This window comes from Dipodomys merriami, unplaced genomic scaffold (assembly GCF_024711535.1).
Source record: "Dipodomys merriami isolate MVZ:Mamm:240054 unplaced genomic scaffold, mDipMer1.0.p SCAF_32, whole genome shotgun sequence".
Taxonomy (NCBI): domain Eukaryota; kingdom Metazoa; phylum Chordata; class Mammalia; order Rodentia; family Heteromyidae; genus Dipodomys; species Dipodomys merriami.
The window spans coordinates 6,813,164-6,838,398 of record NW_027204715.1 but is presented as its reverse complement, the minus strand read 5'-3'; the positions used below and the strand labels follow the sequence as shown (position 1 = coordinate 6,838,398).

The following is a 25,235-nucleotide window of genomic DNA, read 5'->3' as shown; positions in this document are numbered from 1 at the left end:
TGTGTGTGTGTGTGTGTGTGTGTGTGTGTGTGTGTGTGTGTGTGTGTGTGTGTGTGTGTGTGTGTGTGTGTGTGTGCGCGTGTGTGTGTGTGTGTGTGTTTGAAATCACCCAGAAGAACATTCAATGATGGGAAACTGGGGAACAGACAGAACAGTATTGGCATGGCCTCTTGGCTTTCTCCCTCCACCCCCTTCCTCCACTTGACCACGTCTCACCTCTTCCCTTCGTTTTCTTTTCCAAAGGCAAATACGCCATGCGAGACCTGGTGCACAGGCTCCCAGGCGGGAACAACAGCAACAACGCAGCGAGCAAGGCCATGTCGGATGACACCGTGACAGCTGTGTGTTGCACCCTGCACGAAGTGATCACCAAGAACATGGAGAACGCCAAAGCCTTACGCGATGCCGGCGGCATCGAGAAGTTGGTTGGCATTTCCAAAAGCAAAGGAGATAAGTACGTTAGCTGGTGACTTCATATCTATGTGTTGGTAGGACTAGTTCTTTTGGTTTTGTTATATTATGTGTGCATGCATGTGTGTGTGCATGTATGTGTGCATGTATGCATGCATGCCTGTATTTATTTATGTGTTCATTAACTATTTATTATTTAAACTATTTTGTGGTAGTAGGATCTAAACCCCAGGCATTCTTGCTACTCCTTCAGCCACATCTCCACCCTGTTATTGCATTTTGTTTTAAGACAAGGACCTGCTAACTTTACCAGTATTGGCCTCGTACTCATGATCCCCTCCTACTGTCTCAGAGCTGGGATTACAGGCATGCATTATTAGCACAATGAGTGATTTCATGTAGCATACTGCCATTGGAAAATATCTGTTAGTGATAATCAAGGGAAGGAAACAGCAAACTTATCCCACTAGCTATTTTGATTCCGAGTCTTGGTTTGGAAGTATCAGTAGAGTAGACGTGACTCCCAACCGGCACAGTGCGATGTTCCTCTGGCAGAGCAGACAACCAGCTCATCTGGGTGCATGAGAGCATCCCTCTGTTGGCAGTGACCCTCTGTGTAGTTGCAAATCTGTGTGGATGGAGGAATGCTCTTTGGTTCTGTGCCTCTTCACCTCTGCCTAGCAACAGGAAGGATAAGGGAAGACAAGAGGACAGGAAGAGGTCAGAGAGAATTCAGTTAGAATCCAGTACCTTCTCATACTGTGAGATTTAGGGCAAACCATTTAATTTAACAAGTCACTGGGGTCATGTTTTCTAACTGAAAACTAAAAACTTTCATATATAATATATGTCCTGGAATACTAATGAAATTTGAAAGAACATATAGAAATGTCCAAGGAAAGTTATGAAGGGGAGCTTGCAGAGAAGTGGAATGAAAAGGTAGGAGTAGAAATGAATGCAACATACCACCAGATGGAAGTCTTCCAGGGTGACTTAAGAATCCAGGGAATTTTACTGCATGCAACTGAAAAATATCTTCTCCAGCCAAATTGTTAGTCTATTGCTGGGTTGTCAATTCCTACAGAAACCTTCACTCACCTTAATTAAATTTTGCCTTTCACAAATCCTTCAGTGTAATCAAAGAAGATTAAAAGGGTAAACCTTTTGTTAACAAGTGCCTGCCTACTTCTTGACTTCTCATTCCCTGCCTCTCATTCTTTTATCTCGAATTCTAAGTAATTTCTCTTTTGTTATTAGAGACTGAGAAATACACTTTTATTTTATTTAACTCAGTATTTTATCAGGGTATTAAAAATAGGCATTTTTGTTTAAGCACCCTGAGACTTCCAAATGGGTCCCACTGTATATCAAGTAGAGAAACTTGATTGGATTTATGCAGTATTTGGGGATTTAAATTGTTGGCTTGAATTATGCTTGTCTTAGGATGTGTTATAATAAAATACTATACCACACAGGCAGGAAGCTATGCAGTGCTCTTCTTCATAGATCTTAGTAGATCTTTATTATCTTGAATTAAAGTGCTTGCTTGTTTTGAGCATTGAGAGGTTAATATATTAATGTTTTTGAAGAATATACATGAGAAACAAAGTATGCTGAACAAAAACTACATTATTTATTGTCATGAATCATTCAAATATTAAAGTACATTGAAATTTGACTTTTGGGGAGTGGTTTGACATTTATTAACTTCCTTTAACAATCTGAGCATTCATATAGTGGTACCATCCAATGAGCCGAAGATAGAAAACTTGCTTTCATCAGACCTATGGTCAAAGAAAACTATTAGTGAAACTATTTAAAAGTGATTGGGAGGAATTATCTATGAAATAGTATATACCCTTTTTGCTAATGCAGAAAATCACCTAGTTAGATCTGGTCCACATTTGATTACAAGGGGAGATATTTTTCAGTATCAGCAGGCTGGATTTGTTCATTTAATAATAAAAGTCAAACCTGACTGGAAGTGTTGTTGAATTGAGTTGGGTCAGTATCTTTCCAATTATAGGCATCCAGCTTACTCAGACTTACATTTTTTCCCCCGTCGTTTTCCTCTTTTTTTTATGTATCTACTAACTAATGCAAGAATCAAAATGAGTTAAAAAAAATAACTTCTCTTTCCCTACCCCCTCTTCAATTTGGTAATTACATTATACTGTTGTCAAAAGGAAACAAATCCAAGACTCACCATTTGTCATGATTCTATAATTACTTCAGATATTGAGATTCCACGAGCTCTAGACATGTTTTAATAAAATAAAAACTCCTTATTGGAAATGGAATTCTTGGAATTGCAGTTGATTCAATAACTGGACATGACAGGGCTATCAATTCGATGTGGTTGACTGATAGAATTCTCACCCTGAATTGCTCTTGAAAACTTACTTCAGGGAATCAGGTCAAGCTGCTTTGGGATTGAGCTAGTGTGGGGAAACACAAGAAGGGGAAAAAATGCTTAGTTGTGACTCTCCATTTTATGTATTTATTTTATTTCTAAATATGAACATGCTTAAATGTGTAATGACGTGAATGAATCAAACTAGCAAGTTACAGGCATTATTGGTGGGGCTGCACCTCTCAGAGTGTATAGGACACACAGACAAGGGGACTGGTAATCTGGGGCCCTACTGCTGGCATGACTGGACTGGACAGACGTAAGGAAATACAATGCGTGAGTTCCCCGGGCAGCTGTGATTGGACAGTCTAGTGAAGATCAGGCACAGTATAATTGTTATTAACCCAAATCTCATACTCGTCATTTGAAATCTTGATAACTTATTCTTTTCACATAATTTTAAAACCAAGTAAGGTCACTCTATTGTGTTCATCCACTTCAAAACTACATGTTTTTTTCTAATTTTAACAGTTGTATAGGAAATAGTGCTGAATGTGTCATTGTATTTTGTCATGAGACAGAAAAGCTATTAACAGTCTCAACTGTTCCTTGTCAGTACGTTGTGGCTTAACTTATAATCACTTGTCACATTAGAAAGATTCAATTCTTCAAGTCCTTCAATCAATAGTTACAGTTTCTCAAGTGGATATTTCTATAATACCAATCTAGTGGATGGACCACAAACGTAAGCCTAAAAAGAAAGCAATGTTTCTTTGACCTTTGTCTGTCATTGTAACACTGATACACATTGGTGTTTAAATTGAGAACTCTTTTCTTCATTACACACTCACAGTGTCTATTTTGTAGCTACACAATGAGTAGAAATAAAATATTGCCCTCTGTCAGAGGAATTTTTCATACTGAATGTTTCCACCACACTATCGCTAGCCAGATGCTAATAGATGTTCTTCTAGGGTTGAGCGAACTCTGTCACAGACAAATCTCTGCCTAACAGTGATTAAATACAACAAAGCAGAACAGTTCATATTTTGTTTCTCATTGATTATCTAGTAATAAGTGTACCTTTATCTGTCTCCACAAAATGGCCTAAAATTCCCTGTCATTAAGTCAGAGGAATTTAAACTTACATTGAGATGATGATACTGTCATAAATTGGGTAATAATTTTGTAATGGTTCATCTTAGAAAAATAAAATAAATGTTACCTTAATATGGCTAATCTGTCAGAGAAAACAATGTGGATTTGTATAAAAGCTGTATGTTTTGTTTAAAATGCTTGATATCATGCAGCCCAAGTTGAACTCCAATTCAGAAATAATAGATGACTGTTTCTGTTGTCCTCCAGCCAATGGGTGAAGAGACCTTAAAATTTATCTAATTTTAAATAGGAAGGCCCACAATAAAAGCAGTCGTTGTGTCAGCTGTGGACCAACATGTGATAATTTGATTACAAAAGGCATGTCCTTGAAATGCCTCTCCGCTCCAACCTCAACTGACCCGTCTTCCATCTGCCCACTTTCTATTTCAAAAGCTATTTTATGTCAAAGGCACCTTTGGTTAGAATTTAGATCTTGTGTCCAGCAGTTCTGTCAGCCACGCAGCACCAGTCAGCTCAGTCTGGGTCATCACCTGGGAGCTATAAACAGTGACCATTCTTGTGGACCACTGGTGTCCACACAAAATGCCCCATAGGCCCTGCCCAGCCTACTACCTGCTTTTGAAGATGAAGAAGCCCTTTCCAGAAGTTCCTATGATCTTGACTTCTCCCTGTGCACCGTGGTGCAGAGGACAGCACTTTCAGGGCATGCAGGGCTTTATTTCTAGAGGCCTGCCCTGGCATGGGCCTATTGAATGCACGCTCAAGAGCACCTGCCCTGCACGGATGGGGCTTCCCAGCCAGGTTTGTGCACGGCGTCCGCGGGAAGAGGAGAGCCCCTGGCAGAGGGCACAGGTGCACAGAGCAGGCAGCGTGTGCTCCTAGGCCTCGTGGGGACCGGGACCGTCTTTTCCTTATGACGCAGGTGTGGTCTGCCATCCTACACTACTACCCAGTCCCCAGAATCCAGCCCTTTCTAAGCGCTACTTCTTGCGTGGAGGTTTTTTCCTCTTTTTGTTAAAGCATGTCCACTAGTGTGGACACTGGTCTTGACCAGAGTATCCCTTCCATCGTTCTGTCCTTCATCTATCTCATCCCAACCATCTCCTTGAGTTCCCACTTCTGTTTCCACATATAGACATGGATTATTGTGGCTGTATTTACACACCAATCCATTACCCCGCCCCCTGCCATGACATGTTCCCGCTTCCTGGTGTTCATTTTGATAAACTATGTGTTAATCTTACACAAAACTCATACTACATGGCTCTCCTATGCCATATATTGCATAGCTTATATATACCATCTATTATAGAGCTTACATATTCCATGAGCATGAATACCTATGACCCTGAGTGTGTTTCTTCTTTCTACTTTCTTTGCCGGACAAATCCCAAATCTGCATTCTCACAAAAATGTCACTACTGTACTATTTGCAATGAGAAGATTCTTTGCCAAACTGTAATGCCTTCCTGTGTCTCAGGCTTGTGGATGTGTGGGTGAGGATGACAACAGTTGGGGACAGATAGACAGTTCCTTGTACTCTCCTGGAGGCAAGAAAGAGTCAGAAAAGCCAGGGGGATATAGATCTTGATGCTTCCTGACAAGGAATTGGGTCCAAGCCCAGCTGTCACTCACCATCTGCGTTTCCTGTCTTTTCTTCATCAGACACTCTCCAAAAGTGGTCAAGGCTGCATCTCAGGTCCTAAACAGCATGTGGCAGTACCGAGATCTGAGGAGCCTGTACAAGAAGGTAAGGTCTTCTCACCCTGCTGGCCATGAGCTGCACGCAGCCCCGGGCCCACGGCCCAGCCTCTGGCCATAACAAGAAGCATCTCAGGTACAGAGGCCACTTGTCCCACAGCCCCAGCTTCCCATTCCCAGAAACAAGGGAATCAGTGAGGAAGCAGAAAGAGACCTAGGCCTTGTCTCTAATGTCTTCTAAGATGCATGAGCCTCTGTCTCTAGGCCACAGACCCACAGTCATGGAATCCTATCCCAAGTTATTTTTGCTAAGAGTTTATGATTTCTTTTGTTTTGAATAGGTACATAATAGCTCTACATATTTACAGTATGATGTATAAAATATATATGGTATAATAATCAGCTCTGGATATTTATTATTTTATTGTGGTGAAAATACTCAAGATTCTTCTAGCTCTTTTTAACTAAGTGAAGCAATGTTGTAAACGATAGTACATCATCTAGGCCTGTTCTGAGCTTCTGAACTCCATGATAGACTAAAAGGTAATGAGCTCAGGAATCCTGGGGAAACAAAATCAAGAACAAGTTTTGACAAGTAATTTTAGAAAGGAATCAGGAAAATGATAAAACACAGTTGAGGAAGTCAAAGAATCACCACAGCTCAGAGGAGTAGCTGGAAGACACAGACACCTGAGCCAGGGTTAGCCCCTGAATCCTCAGCACTTTGCTGTGCGCTGGGAAAGAAGACAGTCCCACTGACCACCAAAGGCCATCTGGGACCCTGACATTTTCCTCGATGCGACTTCAGGCAGACAGGAGCGGTGCGTCTAAGAAGGCATCCCTCCCGGAGTGGCTCAAAAATAAAACGTGACAAATGCATGTATAGAGATTTGATTCCATACTTCATTTCCAATGCTGTTGTATAAAGAATTCGCAACTTTTTTGGAGGGGGTATAGGTAAGGGTGGGAAATAGTTCTAGTGATATCTCCCAGAAGCCATTGTTTTGTTGTTGGCAGTACAGCAAGCGTTCATGAACAGGGGTACACAACAAGATGGAGGACAGTGAGAAGTATCAGGACTCAGGGAGCAAAACCAGGGCTGGGGACAGGCACCTGGGCTTCCATCAGCCACTAACTGAAGAGCATCCTGGCTTCCAGTGGAGAAGGAAGGAACCAAGGTCATTGTATGTGATGCATTTGTTCCCAATTACCACCCTCTGTGTCCAACTGACTCGCTGGGCAGGAACGAGGGGCCATAGTCGGTCACATAAGGTAGGGAGGGAGACCCGTCTTGCCACAGGGAAGCTTTGTCTTTTCTCAGCCAGTGGGAAAAAGTAAATATTTAATAACTGGCTCAACTAACTTATAATCTATTTCCAGATTTCCCCAAGGCCTTTCTACTTCCCATTGGCATTCACTGCTTTCTATCTGAGTTTATAGAGTTTAACTTAGCCATTTCTTCCCAAAAAGGTGCTACGCCTGAGTTGAAACACATCGTAAATGTTAGCAGAGTGTTCTCAATTAATTGCATCTAAGTCTTTCGTGTTTTGCAATGAGCAAGTGCTTTGGGGTTCTATTCTGTTTTGCACAATAGTTCTATCCCAGCATCCCTGCAGAGCTCCCTCTTAGACTCCTTTGGAAGCCAAGTGGAGCTTCTCCCAGGAACGAATCCTTTGGCTAAACTGACAGTCAGCCATGAAGATCATGCTGTAAATTAGACATGAGCTGCTGGTTCTGAGTCAGCAGCTCCAGAAGCTCCAAGAAATAGAACTGCTTAGAAAACAGCCCTTTCACTGTGTCCCGAAAGCTACCGCCTTGCTGGCATACCTCTGCTCATACTTAGGTGCATTGGAGACCCTGAAAGATGTCTGTTGAGTAGTAGTCTGAATTTTCCACTTTCTCTGCTTTTTTATGTTGGTAGTAGAATTCAGAAAGTATAATTGTCTTTGTATTTCCATGAAAATAAGAATGTGTTGACAGGAATTTAATGGAACTAAGATTCAAGAACTAATGATGGTTGGAAGTGTGTTTCATATAAGGAGATCTAAGGATGACCTGGAGAAATCAAGGTGATGTTTTGAGTTGACCCATGATTTTAAAATGTTCAGAAAGAGCTGTTCTTAATCATTTCCAAATTTGTGAACTGAAGCATCTTTGTACTCTGTGTCATAGGACTGCTCATCGCCAAGCTCAAAATGCAAAAAAAAAAAAAAGTTTCCCATCTGAAAAGTCCTTCCATGAGAAAACTCTTTCATTCATCTTCATGAATTATTTTTAACCAGTGAGGAAATAGATTTCTATTTTGTTCTTCATTGACAATTTTAACCATGGAAAATTGTCTGATCAATATCTTTTAATTATCCACATTTCCAATCTAGTTATTAAGCAGCAATAGCTTATTATAGGCTTAACAAATGAAGAGAGTTCCAATGAAAAATCTCAGACATGGGCCAAAGTGAAAGATGGAGCAAGTATTGCGACTTTATTGGATTCTGAATTACATGGCTTAGGTTTGAAAGTATTAAGTAAGGGAAGGAAAACTACAGAGCAAATCCTAGAGAACACGGGAAGTTTGAGGACAGCTGGGGCGGGGGCTGGCCTGGGAAAGGCAGCTGCTTGTGACTTGACAGAACCAGCGCCATCAGTCACTGGATTCTTTTCTACTACAGCCAGGAACTGAGGACAGGGACCCAGGGACCCCTATCCTCAGCATAATAGCTCCTTTATTTTACTTAGACACATTTAATTCACTGGACCTTTCTTCTAGTTGGCTGTTCTGATCACAACAAAGCCATGGTTGATCATGACATATCTGAGACCAAACACACATGGTATCTAAACCTGTAACTTGAGGGAGGCGTGCCCTTCTGATGTTTGTCCTAAGGAGAAAAAATAGACAACTGGAGAAGGAGCATATATTTCATGTGATGCTTTTATTTTTTATTGTTATTATAATGGTGATGTACATACTATCACAGTTTCATAAGTCAGGCAAAGAGTGTATTTCTTTTTGAATGGTGTCACGAGAAACAGTGATAGACCTTGGATGGACCAGGTTTCATAGCTAAGACTCAGCAGTTTACTAGGCTGTTTTGTATCCAGTTCCCTCTGCTGGCTGTTCATCCATTCATGACGGCATCCAGGATTTCAGCAGCCTTGCGGATAGTCTATGGCCGTGCTTATACCTGAAGAGTCTTCTCTGTAGGCAGCTGGACTCTCCAGGCACAGGGTCCTGGATTGGAGGCCAGGGTTTCCACAACTGATGTCTCTCTGTGATTCTTCTATCAGAGTTGGTAATGTTCCTTAACCTTGCATCACAGAACCTCTATGGGCTCTGGTGGAGAATCACTGGCACAGCTCATGAGTCCTCCCTCATCCCCACCCCGGTGCTGCAGGCTCTCCTGTGGGAGGTAACCGCCGTAACACCTGCCTCACCACGCTGCTGATGGTCTCAAATGGACCGGCAGTCATCAAGATGCCTTGTATGCCGGAAAGCAAAAACACCCACAGGAGTTCTAAAGCTCATTCAAAACAGCTTCTCTCGCCATTTGCCTGACAAACACTGTCCCTGCCATCCTGTTCCATCCTTTCCAAGGCCACTAGAGGATTGGAGCTGAGGATTCCATCTTGTCATCTCCTGTGGCTGTTCACTTCCACCAATATTTTAACAGCTCCATTTCCCTTGCGTTCCTCTCCTGTCTCCTCTCATCTCTATGCAAGTGTCTCTCTGCCTGCCAATCAGATAGCGTGCTAATGAGAATGATGAACCAAACCATAAAGGCAGGGTTTATACAGAGCAGTGAAACCCACTCTTGGTTTCAGAAGTCATTTGCTTCCTTTTCATGTCAGTGCTGAGCCTGTGTGTATAGCAAGCCAGATGTGTGAAAGATTCATTATATTGAGGATGGTACTGAGGCCTAGGGTTACAATATGCTGTGAGATCAAGCAAGACCTATTTCCCCAAAGAGTTCCTGCTATGACCCTGTATGCTTCCAGTTTGAAAACATTATGTGTCAAAATAGCCTCGTTCACAAAAAGTCTTTCCCAGCACCCATGACAGAGCTCTTCCCTTGTTACCTTAAGCTCTCTGCTCTCCTTCTCTTTCATCTGCTCATCTTCCTGCTCATTCCTTATGTTTTGGCATCCATGAGGACTTGATTCTCAGAACTTGGTCGTTCCAGGCACACCTACTTCGGGTGACCATAAATCTTCCCCTACATCAGTCAACAAGCAAATGTGCTTGTCTCTCCTATCCATTTCCCTAGCCCCAGCCAATCCTCCTATCTTTAGCCACCTGCTACCCAGACTGTTCAAATACAGTATCTGAAACATCTCACCAAAATCAGATCCCAAACAGGCTTTCTCCTAGATTCGGCTCCTCTTCCTTCATCTTCTGGACCTCAGAGACCCGGCACAGGTTGCCAAGGAGTGCCCAGGTGCCTCCCCAGGCTCCTGCCTCTCCTTCATATATGTGACTCCAGTTCACCAGAAAGCCACAGACACCTGCCTCTACCCCTTTCCTTCTACATTCTTGGCCATGAATAGCTAGATCATTGTTCCAGGCTCCTTACGCACTTCTCATCTTCGCATTTGTTCCTCACTACCTCTTCCCCAGAGGACAGCCAGGGAAACCTTCTAAAGAGCACACATGGGTTACTTCAAGACACACCTTCCAGTGACTTCTGTTGTCCTCAGAACACAGTTGGAACATCCTAGCACAGCTCATGAATCCTTTCTAGAGCAGCCTCAGCCCTGCTTTCTTGCTCACTTGCTTCCTCCAGCACTGCCGTATCTGCCCTGTGCCTCCATTTACGCTCCTCCTTCCTCACAAAGCCTTCCTTTCAAGTCTGCACTCCGCCAGGTAGCTCATCCCAATCTTCATTCCACCCACATTCTACCTACGTTCTACCTCCATCTCACCATTCCACTGACATCTCTACCATCACCAAAAATCACTTATCTCCTTCATCTGAACTAAGTTATACTCCTCATTTATCTGAAATAGACTTTGAATGAATCAAAAAAAATTTAATTCATGTTTTGAAAGAATAGCACTATAAATACTTGAAACCTACAGCTAAGAATTGCAATAGTATGGCTCAGGAATATGTAAGATATATTTACATTTTTATTGGAATACAATTTCCTTTCCTGATTTAAATATTTATTGTGGGAGAAATCGCACTGTGAGCCAACATTGCAAGTTATTTTTTTTTGGGGGGGGGGGTCTGGTCGTGGAGCCTGAACTCTGGGTCTGGGCATTGTCCCTCAGCTCTTCAGCTCAAGGCTAGCGCTCTACCACTTGAGCCACAGCGCCACTTCTGGCTTTTTTCTTTTTGCTTATGTGTTGCTGAGGAATCGAACCCAGGGCCTCAGGCATGAAAGGCAAGCGCTCTACCACTGAGCCACCTTCCCAGCCCTGCAAGTTATTTTTGCATTAAAAACTGCTACACCACCTGTCTGCAGCTCTGACATAATTAGTATCCATTCCTAATCAGCAGTGCAAGGAGTATCAGGCAGAATGAGAGATGATGCCTGAAAGAGACGTCATTCATTTTTGCTAGAAAAAAGGAACTCGGTAGACTAAATAACTGAATCCATACCTGTGTCATTGGCAAAAATTAAAAAGATGCTTTTTCAACTTGATACTTTTTAAGTCATCATTCCTAGTTTATCTGAACTACTTCAATTCCTCAGTTTCCCAGAATTCATGCTTCCACTTTTGGATACCAGGGTCTATAAAGATAGAACCTTCTGCTTAATAAAATGCAAAATTGAAGCTTATCTCATCTCTAACCAGTATGGTGCTCTGGTTTGTGGGTCTTCCTGGGGCATTGCATCCATGAACAATTTAGCAGGCCATCCTGAACACAAATTCAGCAACAGGATTTGGTTTTAAATTTGACATGGTCCATTTTGCTAGTAAAGAAGTATTTACATAGCAGTTAAAATAATAGTTTATTACAGTTACTATAACAAGCTTATCATTTAGACGTGGATATTTTTTTTTGCTGATGTTAATTTCAGAAGTTTGCCTCTGTTCTCTTAAATCTTTTTACAGCCTTTATATTTTTAGAGAAGTGTTTTTCCCCCTAACATTGGGCATTATACTACTGAGGCTCAAAGTTCCAGAGAAAACAGCATCACTCATTATGAGGATTAAAGCCCTTAGCTCACATGTGCAAGGACCAATACGAAGATCCAGCGCAGGAATCAAATTCTTGTGGACAATGAATGGGGTTAGAAATCTGATTCTTCCCCCACTAATACTCTTGGCCTCATGCTTTTAGGACTGTTCGCCTCTCCACACAGATCACTGGTATCTTACACAAGGAGCTCTTGTCTTCCAGAAGCCAGACTGCCTGTGCTAGAAACTAAGGTCATGTTTCTCAGAATAATGATATCGTATGTGCACTGTTGACATTTTGATGTGAGAAACAAAACATAAAAGTAATCTTTAGATGTCCTTTCCTTTATTATCAGGGAAGATAGGCTCTCAGGTTGCAGACATCATTCAGCTAGTGAATAATGAGTGTTGATAGGAGGGGAGTCACGCCCTTCACAGCCTGTCTCACACACGGCCCTCTTTTCTTCCTGCCATTGTATTCATTTCATTGGTTCTGACCACCATTGCTCTGACAAAACAAGAAATCAATAAGTAATTATGGACAGGCAAGGGAATGGCTGCGGATTTCCTCCACCATCCAAACAGTAGTGGGTGAAAGACTTTATGTTTTTTATTGACAAGAAGGTCTTTCTTCACAAGATCCCCTGACCGCTCTCAGACCATTCTCAGACCCTTGTCATGTGCTATGATGTATATAAAGTGATACATGCTAGCCCTGTATGTCTGCCTCTGCCTGTGGGAGACTACCATACACATATGAGCCAGTAGCTCTGGTCCTTGTAAACTGCCCTTATGCACCTGCACTTCTTATCATGATCACCTGCTGGGTGTGGGTGTTCAAGGACTGCTAGGTTCCACTAAGGATTAGAAATCCATTTTTGAAGCATTCTAAGGAGAAAAACCACAATGAGACCAAGATTCAAATTTTTGATCTTTTATCCTTGCTGAAAGAAGAGGAAAATGAATCAGGAGGAGGAGGAGGAGAAAGCAGAACAGGAAGATGAAGCAGCAGCTCAATACTTAGTATGCTGACATTTGGGGAGTTAATACATTTTATTTGCTGGGTACTAAGGTCATGTTGAAAAAAACAGTACATCCTCTATAGAAATAAACTACTAAGTGTAGAGCTGTTATTTTAACAAGGAACTAGTTCAACAGGAATTTATTCATCTTTCTACTATGTGGGGAAAAAAATTTAACCAAGAGATGCTTGCAAAACCACAAAGACTTTTCACTAAATGAAAAACAACATAACCAAAGCTAGTGTCCTCAAAGTTTACCATTGTATTTCCTCAAATGTTTTCTGTCCAAATCACTTGATGTCAAGTTAGAGTAAATAATGTAAAGGCTGAGGTTAAACTCGGCCATAGCACTTCCTTCTCCATAAATCTGGCCATTTGCCCGTTGATGTTCTTATTGACGAAGAAGATCTTTCTTCACCAACTCCCCTGACCTCTCTTAGAGACAATTCCCAGACACTCATCATATGATATCTGTCCAAAAACAAATGCACAAATGGGAACAGAAGCAAAAAATCAATTGTGCAAAAGTGGAAATCGATGCACGTGACTGCTGCTAAACAAGAAGTGACTAAGTTATAGCTGTTGCTGGAGTAGATCCTCACGTGAGGGGTAGCATGCAGCACAGAGCCCAAACTGAACATTTCCTTTGTGATTAAGTCCACCATGTCACAACACCCAGAGTCAGAGCCTACAAAAAAATACCAAGACACAGAAGCAGGCAAAAAAGGATTAAATCACAAACTAGAAAACTTCGGATTGTTGAACGTAAGTTTATATACACTTTTGTGGATCATGTTGGGCTATTATCTGCCTGTGTACTCAGTTATTTTTCCATGGATCAAGTAGATTGGATGATGGTGTACCTGTGAGAATCAATCTCAGGAGATGCCATGTTGAGTTTTGTCTCAGTTTCCAACTCTATCTTCTCTCCCTTTCATCAGCTTCACCCTTGCCCATTCTAGTGCCACAGCCATAGTATGCAGAGATGGAAAGGGGTGAGGAGACTGGACTTGTCCAGTGTGAGTATATCTGTGAGAGATGTCTACACACTAGCTTCTGCTCTCATGGAGACAAAAGTATGGCTTGCTAGGATGTCCCAATGCACACACGCGCACGCTTTCACACATACACACACACTGCCTATGAGGATAGGGACACTGTGGGAAATCACATTAACATTAACATCTGTAAGTTTCCCACAATTCTGAAACATTAGATATTATGCCCCACTGTACATTATGTCTAGAAACCTATAAGGACAGCTCAAAGTTTATTACCCTCTGTATTTGCTCTTTTTATTGTTATTATAAAGATGATGTACAGAGCATGTCTGGCCTGCTGTACCCAGTTAGTCCATGTGCTGGATACATGGAAAGGAAAGAGCAGGAGGACGTCCCTTTTCCTTTTGGAGAGTTGGCTTCCAGCTCTTAATCATGTGACCAGACATCCCTGCTTGGGAGCCTAACCAAAAAGCAGCATCTGTGGTTCAAGGTGGGAGAATTAAACAAGAAGGCTACTAAGAAAGACACATTAGGTGCACACTAACACCAGTACCTCTTTTGAACATGTCCCAATTTTTTTTTTTTCACACTTGAGAGATCCACAGTGCTTCCACATCACGGAGCATGCTCCTTCTCTAATTCCAAGTTGGCTTTGACTTTGAAAACCAGCTCACGTCACTGGTTCTGTAGTGTTGTGCAGAGGCCAGTGTGGTGGGCAAAGGAGGCCTGCAAGTTTCTTTCCCCTCCCACTTGGAAGGGCAGGTGTCCACCTTCAGTCTCTGTGCCTTCTTCACCTTCCGTTTCATGCTTCCCACTTCTGCCTGGCAGACACTTTCACTTCCCACTGGAATTGCTCCTCATTGCAGCTTTCTGCTGGTCCTGGGGCCAGTGTGAGTCAGAGAAAGCGTCCAGCTGCCACTTGAGAACTTCCACATCTAATGTTCAAACTCTAGAGAAGTGTGCTCTTCTGCTCATGTAGCCAGTCTGAATAGCCAGTCAAATGTCTCTGTGGCGCAATCGGTTAGCGCGCAACCGGAAGGTTGAATAGCCAGTCAGCTCCTCTCCCCGTGAGCACTAACAACACACTTACCCTTCCACTTCTCCCTCAGGTGCTGCCAGGCCTACAACATACCTGGCAGTGGCAATGCCTGGGCCTCACTTCCAGGTCTCTGTCACGTGGCCATAAAAAGCCACCACATGTGGGCCACCTATTAAGAAAACCAGATGAGGGAGATCAGTTTCTGCCACATACTTGCTCAGTAAACAGCTCCCTCCTGGGCTTTCTGTCACTCCTCCCCTCATTTTTCTCTTTCTTGCATATTATTCCTGCTCAGAATCTTAGGCAGACCCTGATCTTCCCCAAGGCACCTTGCTTTGCACCCCCGTAGCCCAGCATGTATGCGGTTGAATCTGTTCCAAGCATTTCTAAATACATCTGAATGCCACTGGTATCTACATTAATTTCTGTCTGCTCCTCACGCCTGTATGCTAACTGCATGTTAAAGCTCCACTGTAGAGCCACCAGTGAGACTTCTCTCTGTGGGTAGGCACAGGCCCCTAATTGTCCACACATTGAATACCTACCTCCCCCAAAGCTATCTTTCCTCTCTTCTAGTCCATGTGGTAAACTACCAGTTTTCAGAAAGCTGCAAGCTGTGCAGAGTGGAGTGATCTTTGCTGCATACACACGCCAATTCGTCTGGTTCCCTCAGCATCTCCGAACTGCAGCCGCATTTCCCAATTTCATTCCTACGATCCACGGTCCTGGCACAGGCTGCCTCTGGTTTTGTCGGTTGTACCGTCTTCCTTCTCATTTCAGTTAAACCTTCAGAACACACATTTTAAAATCCACTTCTGACCTTGCCAGTCTTCTCGTAAACCACTCGGAACCCTAATTTCTCTCAGGACAAAGTCCCCACTGGCCTCTGGAAGCTCATCTCCTTCCATCACCATCCCTTATCGGCCCCGCTCTTCCTTGTTCTAGCTCTGCTGCACTAATCTGTGTTCACCCCAAGGCCTTCCCGTGGCCAGTGCCCAGGTGAATTCCCCAGCCTTCCTCCTCTCCCTGCAGCCTGGCTATCAGGTTGTTCACTCTGCCTCAGTTGAGTTGTTACTTCCACCAGGAAGCTTTGCTGACTTTCTCTACAAGGCTAATCATAAGCCTTCCAATAACCTGGACTTTTCCTGCCTGGTTCTGATTGCAAGCAACTTGCTGTAGCCTTCTTGAAATGCCCATTCCTTCCTCCATCTCTGTCAGGAGCCATGCCTGCCTCTTGGTCTAGTTTCACATAGCACGGCACATATTGACTATAAGTACCTATGTCACTGTTTCCAAATTTAGGCTCAGCAGAGCTGTGTTCAGGGGCTGCCTCCATTTCTAGTGTGTGAAACATTCTACAGTAAGTGGATACAGAGGTCTCAGACAATAGACCGGGGGGGGGGGGGGTACTTTGAACTTACTGACCCTTTGGGAGCATGTATGTACATTATTTGTACAGCATCAAAATGATGTAAGTACTAAAAGCCAGACTTCTGGATTTGTATACTTAAAAGACTAGACCATGTTCAATTTCATCCCAAATTTAATTGTGCAGTATTAATTAGAATAAAGAAGACATGGCTAAAGATGTTCTGAGTTAGATGTTTTGACTTAAAGTTTCAAAGTGCCATTGAGGAAAAAAAATTTGGTCTCATTTTCATTTCCCAAGCTGTGTGTGTGTGTGTGTGTGTGTGTGTGTGTGTGTGTGTGTGTGTGTGTGTGTGTGTGTGTGTGTGTGTGTGTGTGTGTGTGTGTGTGTGTGTGTGTGTGTGTGTGTGTGTGTTGGAGTCATTCTTGGTTTGTTATTTTTTTATCCATTCTGTTAGTAGCAGTTTACTCCTGGCAACTAACAACGATATTACTTTCTTCAACTAAATTATGTACATTTCTTTCAAACTGGCTAAATCATCCTGGTGCTGTTGGTTCTTGAGGCCAAGTGAATTAAATTGAATTTGTAAAATGCATTGACATAGCATTTGCTTCTGAACACAGTGCTGCAAAATATCTTTATTCTCATGCATACTGTACCTTTAAGTATCCAAATCAATTTAATTAAACTTCATTAGAAGCAACAGCAGTGAAACAAACTCGTGAAAGCAACTGTTATGTCAGGTGGTATTTATTTCTACATTAAACTGCAAATACTCCCTTTTGGCCCTTAAATTTCAGTTTAAATATTTAACTCTAATAGCTTTTAGAATTGTTGGTAGAATTAGCTTAAATGAATCTTTAACAGTTTACCTTTAAAAATAGATGGAAGCTTGTTTTATTATAGCAAAAAAAGTTGCAGTTTTCATTGATATGCAGAATCTGATATGGTCTTATATCACATAAACCATGCATGGGAATATTCTGCTATTTTTTTTTTTCAATTTGAAGCCTTTTACAGAATAAGAAATAAGGAAGAAATTTAACCACACTCATTTGGAATATTTTCTTTCTCCTCCAAATGTGATTACATTAATGGATCTGTTCTACTTAGAAATGACTGGGAAACTGCCACCACGTGGAACGATTACATTTTTTATATGTGGTGAGAATAACTTAGCTAGTTACCTTTTGAAGAGGGTGGTGACAGTGTTGTTTTCATTTTCATCTGGAAAATAGGTTCCTGAAGAAAGTGGTCTTGTGGGTGGATGGGAGGAGCTCTAAGGACTTGCAGTTGATGAGTGGATGAGCTTAGAAGACAAAAAGCCCAAAGGATTTCACCACACTTTGCTTTATATCTCAGGTCACTCAGAGAAAATGAGAATTGACAGGCTTTGTGGGCTGCAGAGCCTTCAAGGACAGAGGAGGCCAAAAAAAACATGTATTTGTTACTTCAGCCCCAAGTAGTTTCTGTATGCTCACTGGGAAACCCTTGTTTTAAGGCTAAGTAAGTCTTAACGGATTAGAGACATTCCAAAGCTGTTTAAAAAAAAAAAAAAAAAGGAGGAAAAAGGCCAGTGCCCATCCATTACCCACCCACCCACGTCCTACCATTTATGGTGAGGTCTAAGTAATACCCCAGTGGAAATAAACCACCATTGTTTGTTGTCAATGCTAGCTATTTACTGAAACTTCTGTGTTAGCCATAGGGGAGATGTCCTTTTTCATAAGAAAAGACTGGTTCCATGCTTGGTGGTTGGCTCTGGTAAGTCATGCCGATAGTCCTACCTACTCAAGAGGCTGAGATCTGAAGATCTCAAGTCAGAGCCAGCCTGGTCAGAAAAGTCCATGAGATTCTTAAGTCCAGTTAACCAAAAAAAAAGAGTGGAGATGTGACTCAATGGGTAGAACACCAGCTTTGAGGGAAAAAAAAAAAACAAAGCTAAGGGACAGCACCTAGGCCCTGCATTCAAGTTCCAGGACCAGTACACACACACACACACACACACACACACACACACACATACACACACACACACACACACACACACACACACACACACACACACACACACACACACACACACACACACACACACACACTGCAAAATGCTAACTCTAATTTTTAAGTGGAGAAGACATCTTTGGTGGAACTGGCTGTACTGTTGCTGATTACTGACTATGCCACCCTTCGTCACCCTGAGCTACTCCCTAAAGTGTGGCTTACTCCGGGTGTGGAGGTCAGAGGTCACCAGTTGCCACCAGGAACTCAAAATCACAATGCCTGCTAGACCTGATCTCATTAATGGAGGTTTGGCATCTGACTGATTTTCTCTGTCCCTGATCACCAATCTCCCAAGCCCTTGAGTTGTTCATTCTTCCTTCCTACCTTCTTTGTAAAGTCTTTGCTGCAGGCTTTTCTCCTCTCCCTCTCATAGTCTCCTCCATCCTGTCTCTGGCTCCACAGGTCAGAGGGCACACCACTTACCCGACGGGCAGCGGTCACACATTTTCTGGTAGGGCAGGCAGACGGGAGCCTGGGCACAGTGCCACACAGTAGATCTCATCCCACCACACCTAAATCCTCTCCACACCTCTTACTGTCAAGCTCTGCTTTCTGTTAAGCATGCTCTCTGGAACATGACTGGTCTGTTTTCTCTCACAAAGTGACCCATTCCAGAATGAACCCACTCCATGTCTTGGGCACTTCTGGCAGTAGATGTGGGTGGTTATAGCCCATCCTGAAAGAAATTGGAGCACAGACAATGAGGAAACCAAATGTGCTCTGCTCTCCCACCAGCAGGAACTTGTGTGTCCTGAGCCACAGGATGCAAGAAGCAGTGGAGGGAGGAGGCCAGGGTACGTGCTCTGAGATGTGCACAGACTCTGCACCCATCCAGGAGCATAGGTGCAGATGGAATGATGCTTTGAAATGATCCCCAAGACTGAATAAAGAGGAGACAATGTTCCTACGCACTGAAACATAGGCAGCTGACAGAGATTAAAATGGAGCAGGCAAGCTGAGTCCACCCCTACCGCACACTCATTCACACACACACACACACACACACACACACACACACACACACACACACACACACACACACACACACAGAGCTCAGCCATATGTATGTCATAAAGGACAGACCAACAGCAAAAGATTCTGATGAGATTGCTCTATGCTAAAATAAAATAAACAATAATGATGACTTTTTCATAAAACAGTAGAAACTTACAGTAACACCTATGGAACTGATTACATAATAATTGTTATAATTATTTTTCAGGTTTTAATGTTTATTTTTGCCAGTCCTGGAGGATCAAACTCTGGGGTGGGTGCTGTCCCGGGGTTTAGCTCAAGGCTAACATCCTACCACTTGAGACATAGCGTCACTTCCAGCTTTTTCTGTGATTAATTGGGGATCAGAGTCTTGAGGACTTTCCTGCTGGGGATGGCTTTGGCCATGTTATAATTATTAATGCCATCATTAACAGCATACATTAGGCACTTTCTGTGTTTAGCTGTCACCCTCTCCACCAAGGGCTCAGAGACAAACCTGGCGCCATCCTTGCCTCCCAGCCAGAGACAGAGTAGCCAGCAACAGTGAGGTGAACACAGTGCTAGGAAAAGCAAACTAGGGAATTACTGTCAGTTCCCCGAACCTTCGAGGGATCATGCATTTAGCAGCCGTGCTCTGACTCACAAAGTCTGCCTCCTCTTTGCCTGGCACAGAGCCGAGCCAGACAGGTAAATAGGCAAAGGCATCTCCATGCTGTATACCAAGATACATGCGTGTGCAGTCACATCACACACTCAGTGACTGCTGGGTGATCGGGTGTGATTGGGGCCTTGAGTGAGTATGGCATCTCTCTGTCCTGAGGTCGTGACATATTTTCATTGCTGTAGAAGTCAACATTGAGAAGTGCCTGTCTGGCAAACCCAAATGGAGCCAAGCCCTACACGCTTCCTGGGAGCTAGCATTGATCAAGCATACATATTCTAATCATGGCTCACCTCTGCCTGTGCAGAGACCTTTCACTACAATGATGCCCACGAATTCGGTTTTCCTTCATTTGTGGAGGGAAAAAAAAATAGAAGCTAGACGGAGAGTTTGGCTGCTGGAAGGCAGAAGCTGATTCCTTGCAGCTTTCTAGTCCCACCTGAGTCTCCAGAGGCAGAGTGGGGAGAAGCCATGAGATGCATCCTCCAGCTGACCAGTTACCCACTGTAACTTGGTAGCAGTAGGGGGTGATTGAGCTGTACCAGGAGCCAGCTGTCCCCTTGTCTCTAATATCTGTCCGCTTTCCCTGACATTTGGAAGGGTGTCTGGTCAGAACCACAGTTTCAAAGTCCTGAGAGTAGACGAGGCCATGACACCGTCTCTGTCTGCTCCTGTGCACACACACCTTACAGAACTGTTCCCTTCATGCCACTGCAGGAAGACACTCTGAGGGCAGGGGGTGTAGTAGCCAACTTGAGAGCAAGCCACTCTTCCCTTCACACAAGCAGTTAGTAGACGCCTCTCCAGTAATACCATTCAAACTGCACGTGTTTACTGGAGATTCAAAAGGACAAAGTGTAGAGTATTGTAAGAAGTTCGGCATCCTTGAGTTCTGCAGGAACTGAACAGTAAGCCTGCCCTTGTTCCACGGCAGTGACGACCTTCCCATGGCTCCCTGTACTTTGAACCCTTAGAACTGCTGATGTGGGAGATTATGGCCTCAGGAGAATAATAAAGTTCACAATGAAACACATCAGAAGCTTTAGCACAAGAGCCCAAACTTGTGGAAGGACAGTAAGAGGGGATGATAAAGACAATCAGATGACTCCTGGTAGCAATTTAAAGTTCAATGACTTTGAACTTCTCTTCTCTTTGGATTTCTATCTCTATCTACTTGGAAACCTTTAACAGCCTCCAGTTTTAAGTTTAATGTGTTAAAAATAAAAACCAATTTGAGGCGCAGATATCATATCACGTTTTTGACAGCCTAGCCAGGTCTGGAGCTGAAGGGCACATTTTCAGGGTCATGATGCCAGAGGGCTGCAGGGCCACCAGCATTTAAAAAGTTCCTTATCATCAATATTGAGGATTAACTTCCATCCTGGTCTTGTGGCTGTCCCTCACTCTCGTTCTTCTTCCTTGAGCTTTCTTATCTCACCACTCCAAGCCATAGAGAGGGTGCTTAAATACACGCTATAATAGAATACACACACACACACACACATACAAGTATCTCGCCAACAATGAGTTAAAATTAGAAGGAAAAAATAGCACTCAAGGAAGCAAATAATGCTTGAGAAGATATTTGCTTGAGTTGCACACATTTATGTCAACTATTTTCAAGTCTTTCTGAGTGACACCAGGAAGTAAATGAATAATAAATTGATCGCTCACTGGCTAGATAATGAATACCGTGTGTGGCTAGTGGGAGAGAAGGAATATTAGTTTAGCAATAGCATTCCCAGAGAAAGTCTATCTTCATTTCCCTTCTTACGTAAGAAAACAAAGCATTTTTTCCACTGGAATGACCAGAACGTTCCTTCAGTAAAGATGAAGCACGCCGTGAGGTTTATACTCCCAACGTAACCCCCTTATCCAGCACCCTGGGTTTCAGGGAGGGTGACTGAGCCGTACCTGGGGCCCGCCCCTTGTCTCTAGCATCTGATATCCCTCTGCCTTCCATGAACTTCCAACAGATACCTCCTCAGAAATTTAAGGTCCCTCCCAGGCATTCTGGAGTGCCCAGAAGTTTGAGATCTAGAGCTGTGCATTTTATTGACTCTTCAAATGGGGGGGTCTTTACTGTGGCTCAGGAAACAGCTCAAATCAGGAGACTGAATCGGGTCCTGCTAGCACCAGTCCTCAGGCTTCCTCTCTCCCTCTTCATCCGTAATGCCTACTCCTGGGGCATGTAATCACCTGTAGCACAGATGTTCAGTACCCACACTCCCCTCTCAACATCCGTAGGTACCGTCTAACTCCCTCATCCACAGACAAAGGATGTCAAATCGCCCTGCTGTCACACAGTCACATGCTCAGCATTGGCTGCGCTGAAGGATCTGGAAGCTTTATGTCCTTGTAAGAATTCCTTCCTATGTAGTTTTGCTTTCATATTCACTTTTCCTGGCATGACCATACATGGTACTATATGGTAGCCTAGTTACAGGTCTTAGAACATATCAAATATTAACCAGCATTGTTACTGTAAAATACCTTGCTTACCTTAAATGATATACAGAATACCGTCATTGATTCATGCCCCAAGTAGCCAAGGTTTATGATCAGAACTGTGTCCCCAGCCACCACTTAGAACAGCGAAGTGTCATGGATGAGACAGAGACGAGATGGCCTGCCTGGGTTTCGTCGTCTGTAGGAATTTCGCTGTCAACACCAATGGAAGTATTTTTAAGCAGTCTTCTGTCATTCCCAGGCTGAGTAATTGGTGTATACAACTTGGAAGCATGTTCCACCCTGCAAACGCCCTTCCCCTATGGAGAGAGGAAGGGTAGGTGGACGCAGTCATCGTCTCCAGTGTACAGATGTGAAAATGGAGCTGAGGGAGTAGATGGAGTTGGGAGAGATGGGGAGAACTAATGGAAGGGGTGACATTAATCGAGACACCTTGTACTCAAAAACCAACGTGCTGAACTGAAACCCCTTCGTTCTCTTATATTATATACATGTCATTCCCCTCTAAAGTACTGAGAAAAAATCGATGTGGACATTTCCTGCTCCTACCTTGATTCCTGTCCTTCGTCACAACACATGCCCACTCTGCCCCAGGAGTCATTCGCAGCCTGGCCTCTTCTTTCTTCATTACCTCCGTTGCCACCAGTGTCCAAGCTCTTCAGATTGTCCACCATTTCCTAGACTCCCTCCTCAAAGGCCTTCAATAGGCCGTACTCCGCACAGACACCCAGCAGCGTCCTTCCCACTCCTTTCCTTCGGTACCCCATGGTCTGTTGGCAGTGAAGTCCCCTGCATCCCAACGGCACTCCATGGCCCTGGGGACACGCTCCCTCACGCCTTCTCCAAGAAGAGCTGTCTCATTTCCCATGTCACTGGCCCTGCAGATAGAGTAGATGTCCTCTTCATGCCACAGTATTTTCAAGAAGTTTCTTTTCACTGTGCATTGGCAGCTCACACTTGTAATCCTAGCCACTGAAAAGGCTGAGACCTGAGAACTGAGCTTTGAAGCCAGCTGAGAAAGGAAGGTCTGTGAGACATTTATTTGCAATGAACCAGCAAAAAACTGTGGCTCTAGTGGTAGAGCCTTAAGAAGAAAGAGGAAGAGGAGGAGGAAGAAGGAGGAGGAAGGAGAAAGGAAGGAAGGAAGGAAGCAAGCAAGCAAGGAAGAAAAGAAGGAAGCAAGGAAGGAAGGAAGGAAGGAACTATTCCTTCTATGACTCAGGAAAGTCATAGAATCTGTGAAGTACCCCCACTCCAGCAGTCTCTGACTCTTGTAGGATCTCCAGTCCACTGACTCCTTTTCTCTCTGTTTCCTCCCTCACATCCTTCCTATTTTCCTCTCCTCTGCATAGCTGGTGTGGGTCCCCATGACTTTCCCTACTCCCTGTCCCTCTTGAAGTTACTACCTGACAACTTCCATCCAGTGTTACCCACTCTGCTCCTCCACAGAGCAGCTGGAGGTGGCTGGAGAAATGCAAACTATTCTGCTGCTTAGTCACCTCACTTTAAATCCATTGCCACGTACCCCAAGTCCCACCCCAGCATCCCACCCCCCAACCTGGCCCCTCCCCCGAGCCACCCAACCACCTGGCCACAGCCAACTTGTAAACCCCGCTGGTCTCCAGAATCACTCTACGTGCCCCCTCTCTCCTGCCTCCTCCTCCTCTGTCTTATTCTCTAAACTCTAGTCCCTGCTTACTTGTAGTAGATGGCCTCACTTCTCTTCTGTGAGAAAACATGAAATGACAAGAGAGAATGTCCTCGGTCTCCTGTGTCAGGGTCCTCCTCACTGTGTCTGGAGCTAGACAGCCTGTCCCTCCTCCCTCCTGTCCTGGGGCCAGGAACCTCGTTGCTCGCTGAATCCTGTCAGCCTTTGTGCCTCTCCACTGTTCTCCTCTCTGGGAAATCACCAGGTTTTTCCTCCTGATGTTGAGTCATTCCATCAGTAGAACTGCAGTATCCTCCAGGGCGTCTGTTGAAACATCTCGGATCCTCGCTCTCATCTGGCTCCACGACTCCACTGCCCTTCATGTGGAGCTCTGGCAAAGACTGCCTCCTCCTCACTGGTTCCCATTCTTACGAGCTGTGGAGAAGTAGCCTTCACAGTGTCTCCAAATAAGGAACCTTTGTGCCTGCCCATCACATGATTTCCATCTTCCCAGGACCCAAGGAGGTGCTAGGTCCTCTTCATTTGGCTGGTCTTCTTTATTCATCAGCTCTCCTAGTCTTACTGTTGTCACCCCTACCTAGGCTGCCCTTCCCACCCCCAGCTTAATGTTCCTTCTCCGCCTCCTTGGAAGGTCTCTAACTCTGGGCACCCTCTACCTGCTGGCTTGCCCTGGACTCCCTATCTTCTGATTTCCTTTATTTGGCCCAGGCCTTGCTCCTGAGATCTGATCTGCAGATTCTGCTCAATTCTCCACCTCTCTTCCAAGCCTTATGAGTGTCTCTGCCCTAACAAGCCCCAAAGGCAGTCTTGGTTTCCATCTCCTAAATTGCTTCTTGCCCTTTGGCTGCCTGGGTAGAGAGAGACACCTCCACGCCCTTTGTTCTACCTCAGAAGTTGGGGGTAAGACTTGAACTCCTCAGCCCGTGTGCTGTCCTCACAGCCCCATCTGAGTCTCTGCACACTCTTCCCTCTCCCAGACACTCACCGCCTGCCCATTGCTCAGCTGCCTGGACACGTGAGGACTCCAGCCCCCACGCCTGTCCCCTTGCTCACCCCTCAATCACATAATCCTTTGGTTATTATTAGTAATTACTATTACTATCACTATCCTTCGGTAGTTGTACAAAGGAGATTCAGTGGGACATGTCAGCTTGGGAGCAGAGAGCTTCCTGGTCCATGTCACCCCTCCATCATCCTCTCCCACGGCCCCTCTTGTCACTTCTCTTACTCCTCT

The 25,235-nt window shown here is 44.0% G+C and overlaps 1 protein-coding gene and 1 long non-coding RNA gene across 8 annotated transcripts in view; one reads left to right on the top strand and one right to left on the bottom strand.

The window, feature by feature from the left end:
- Window positions 1-25,235, top strand: part of Ctnnd2 (catenin delta 2) — a 795,501-nt gene that overhangs the window by 754,014 nt on the left and 16,252 nt on the right. For all 5 annotated transcript variants that reach the window (XM_070042191.1, XM_070042192.1, XM_070042190.1 and 2 more), the window contains 2 exons: window positions 244-454; window positions 5,549-5,633. In XM_070042191.1, the coding sequence (XP_069898292.1) occupies window positions 244-454; window positions 5,549-5,633 (296 nt within the window). The remainder of the gene's footprint in view (window positions 1-243; window positions 455-5,548; window positions 5,634-25,235) is intronic.
- Window positions 12,612-24,409, bottom strand: LOC138841486 (uncharacterized). Of its 3 annotated transcripts, XR_011376441.1 has the most exons (6): window positions 24,032-24,409; window positions 22,882-23,210; window positions 22,366-22,524; window positions 17,330-17,451; window positions 15,319-15,559; window positions 12,612-14,942 (listed from the first exon to the last, which is right to left on the bottom strand). It is a non-coding gene; the product is annotated as an uncharacterized lncRNA (long non-coding RNA). The 3 variants fall into 3 exon arrangements; XR_011376439.1 differs by having other exon boundaries at window positions 22,366-23,210; XR_011376440.1 differs by lacking the exon at window positions 24,032-24,409 and having other exon boundaries at window positions 22,366-23,836.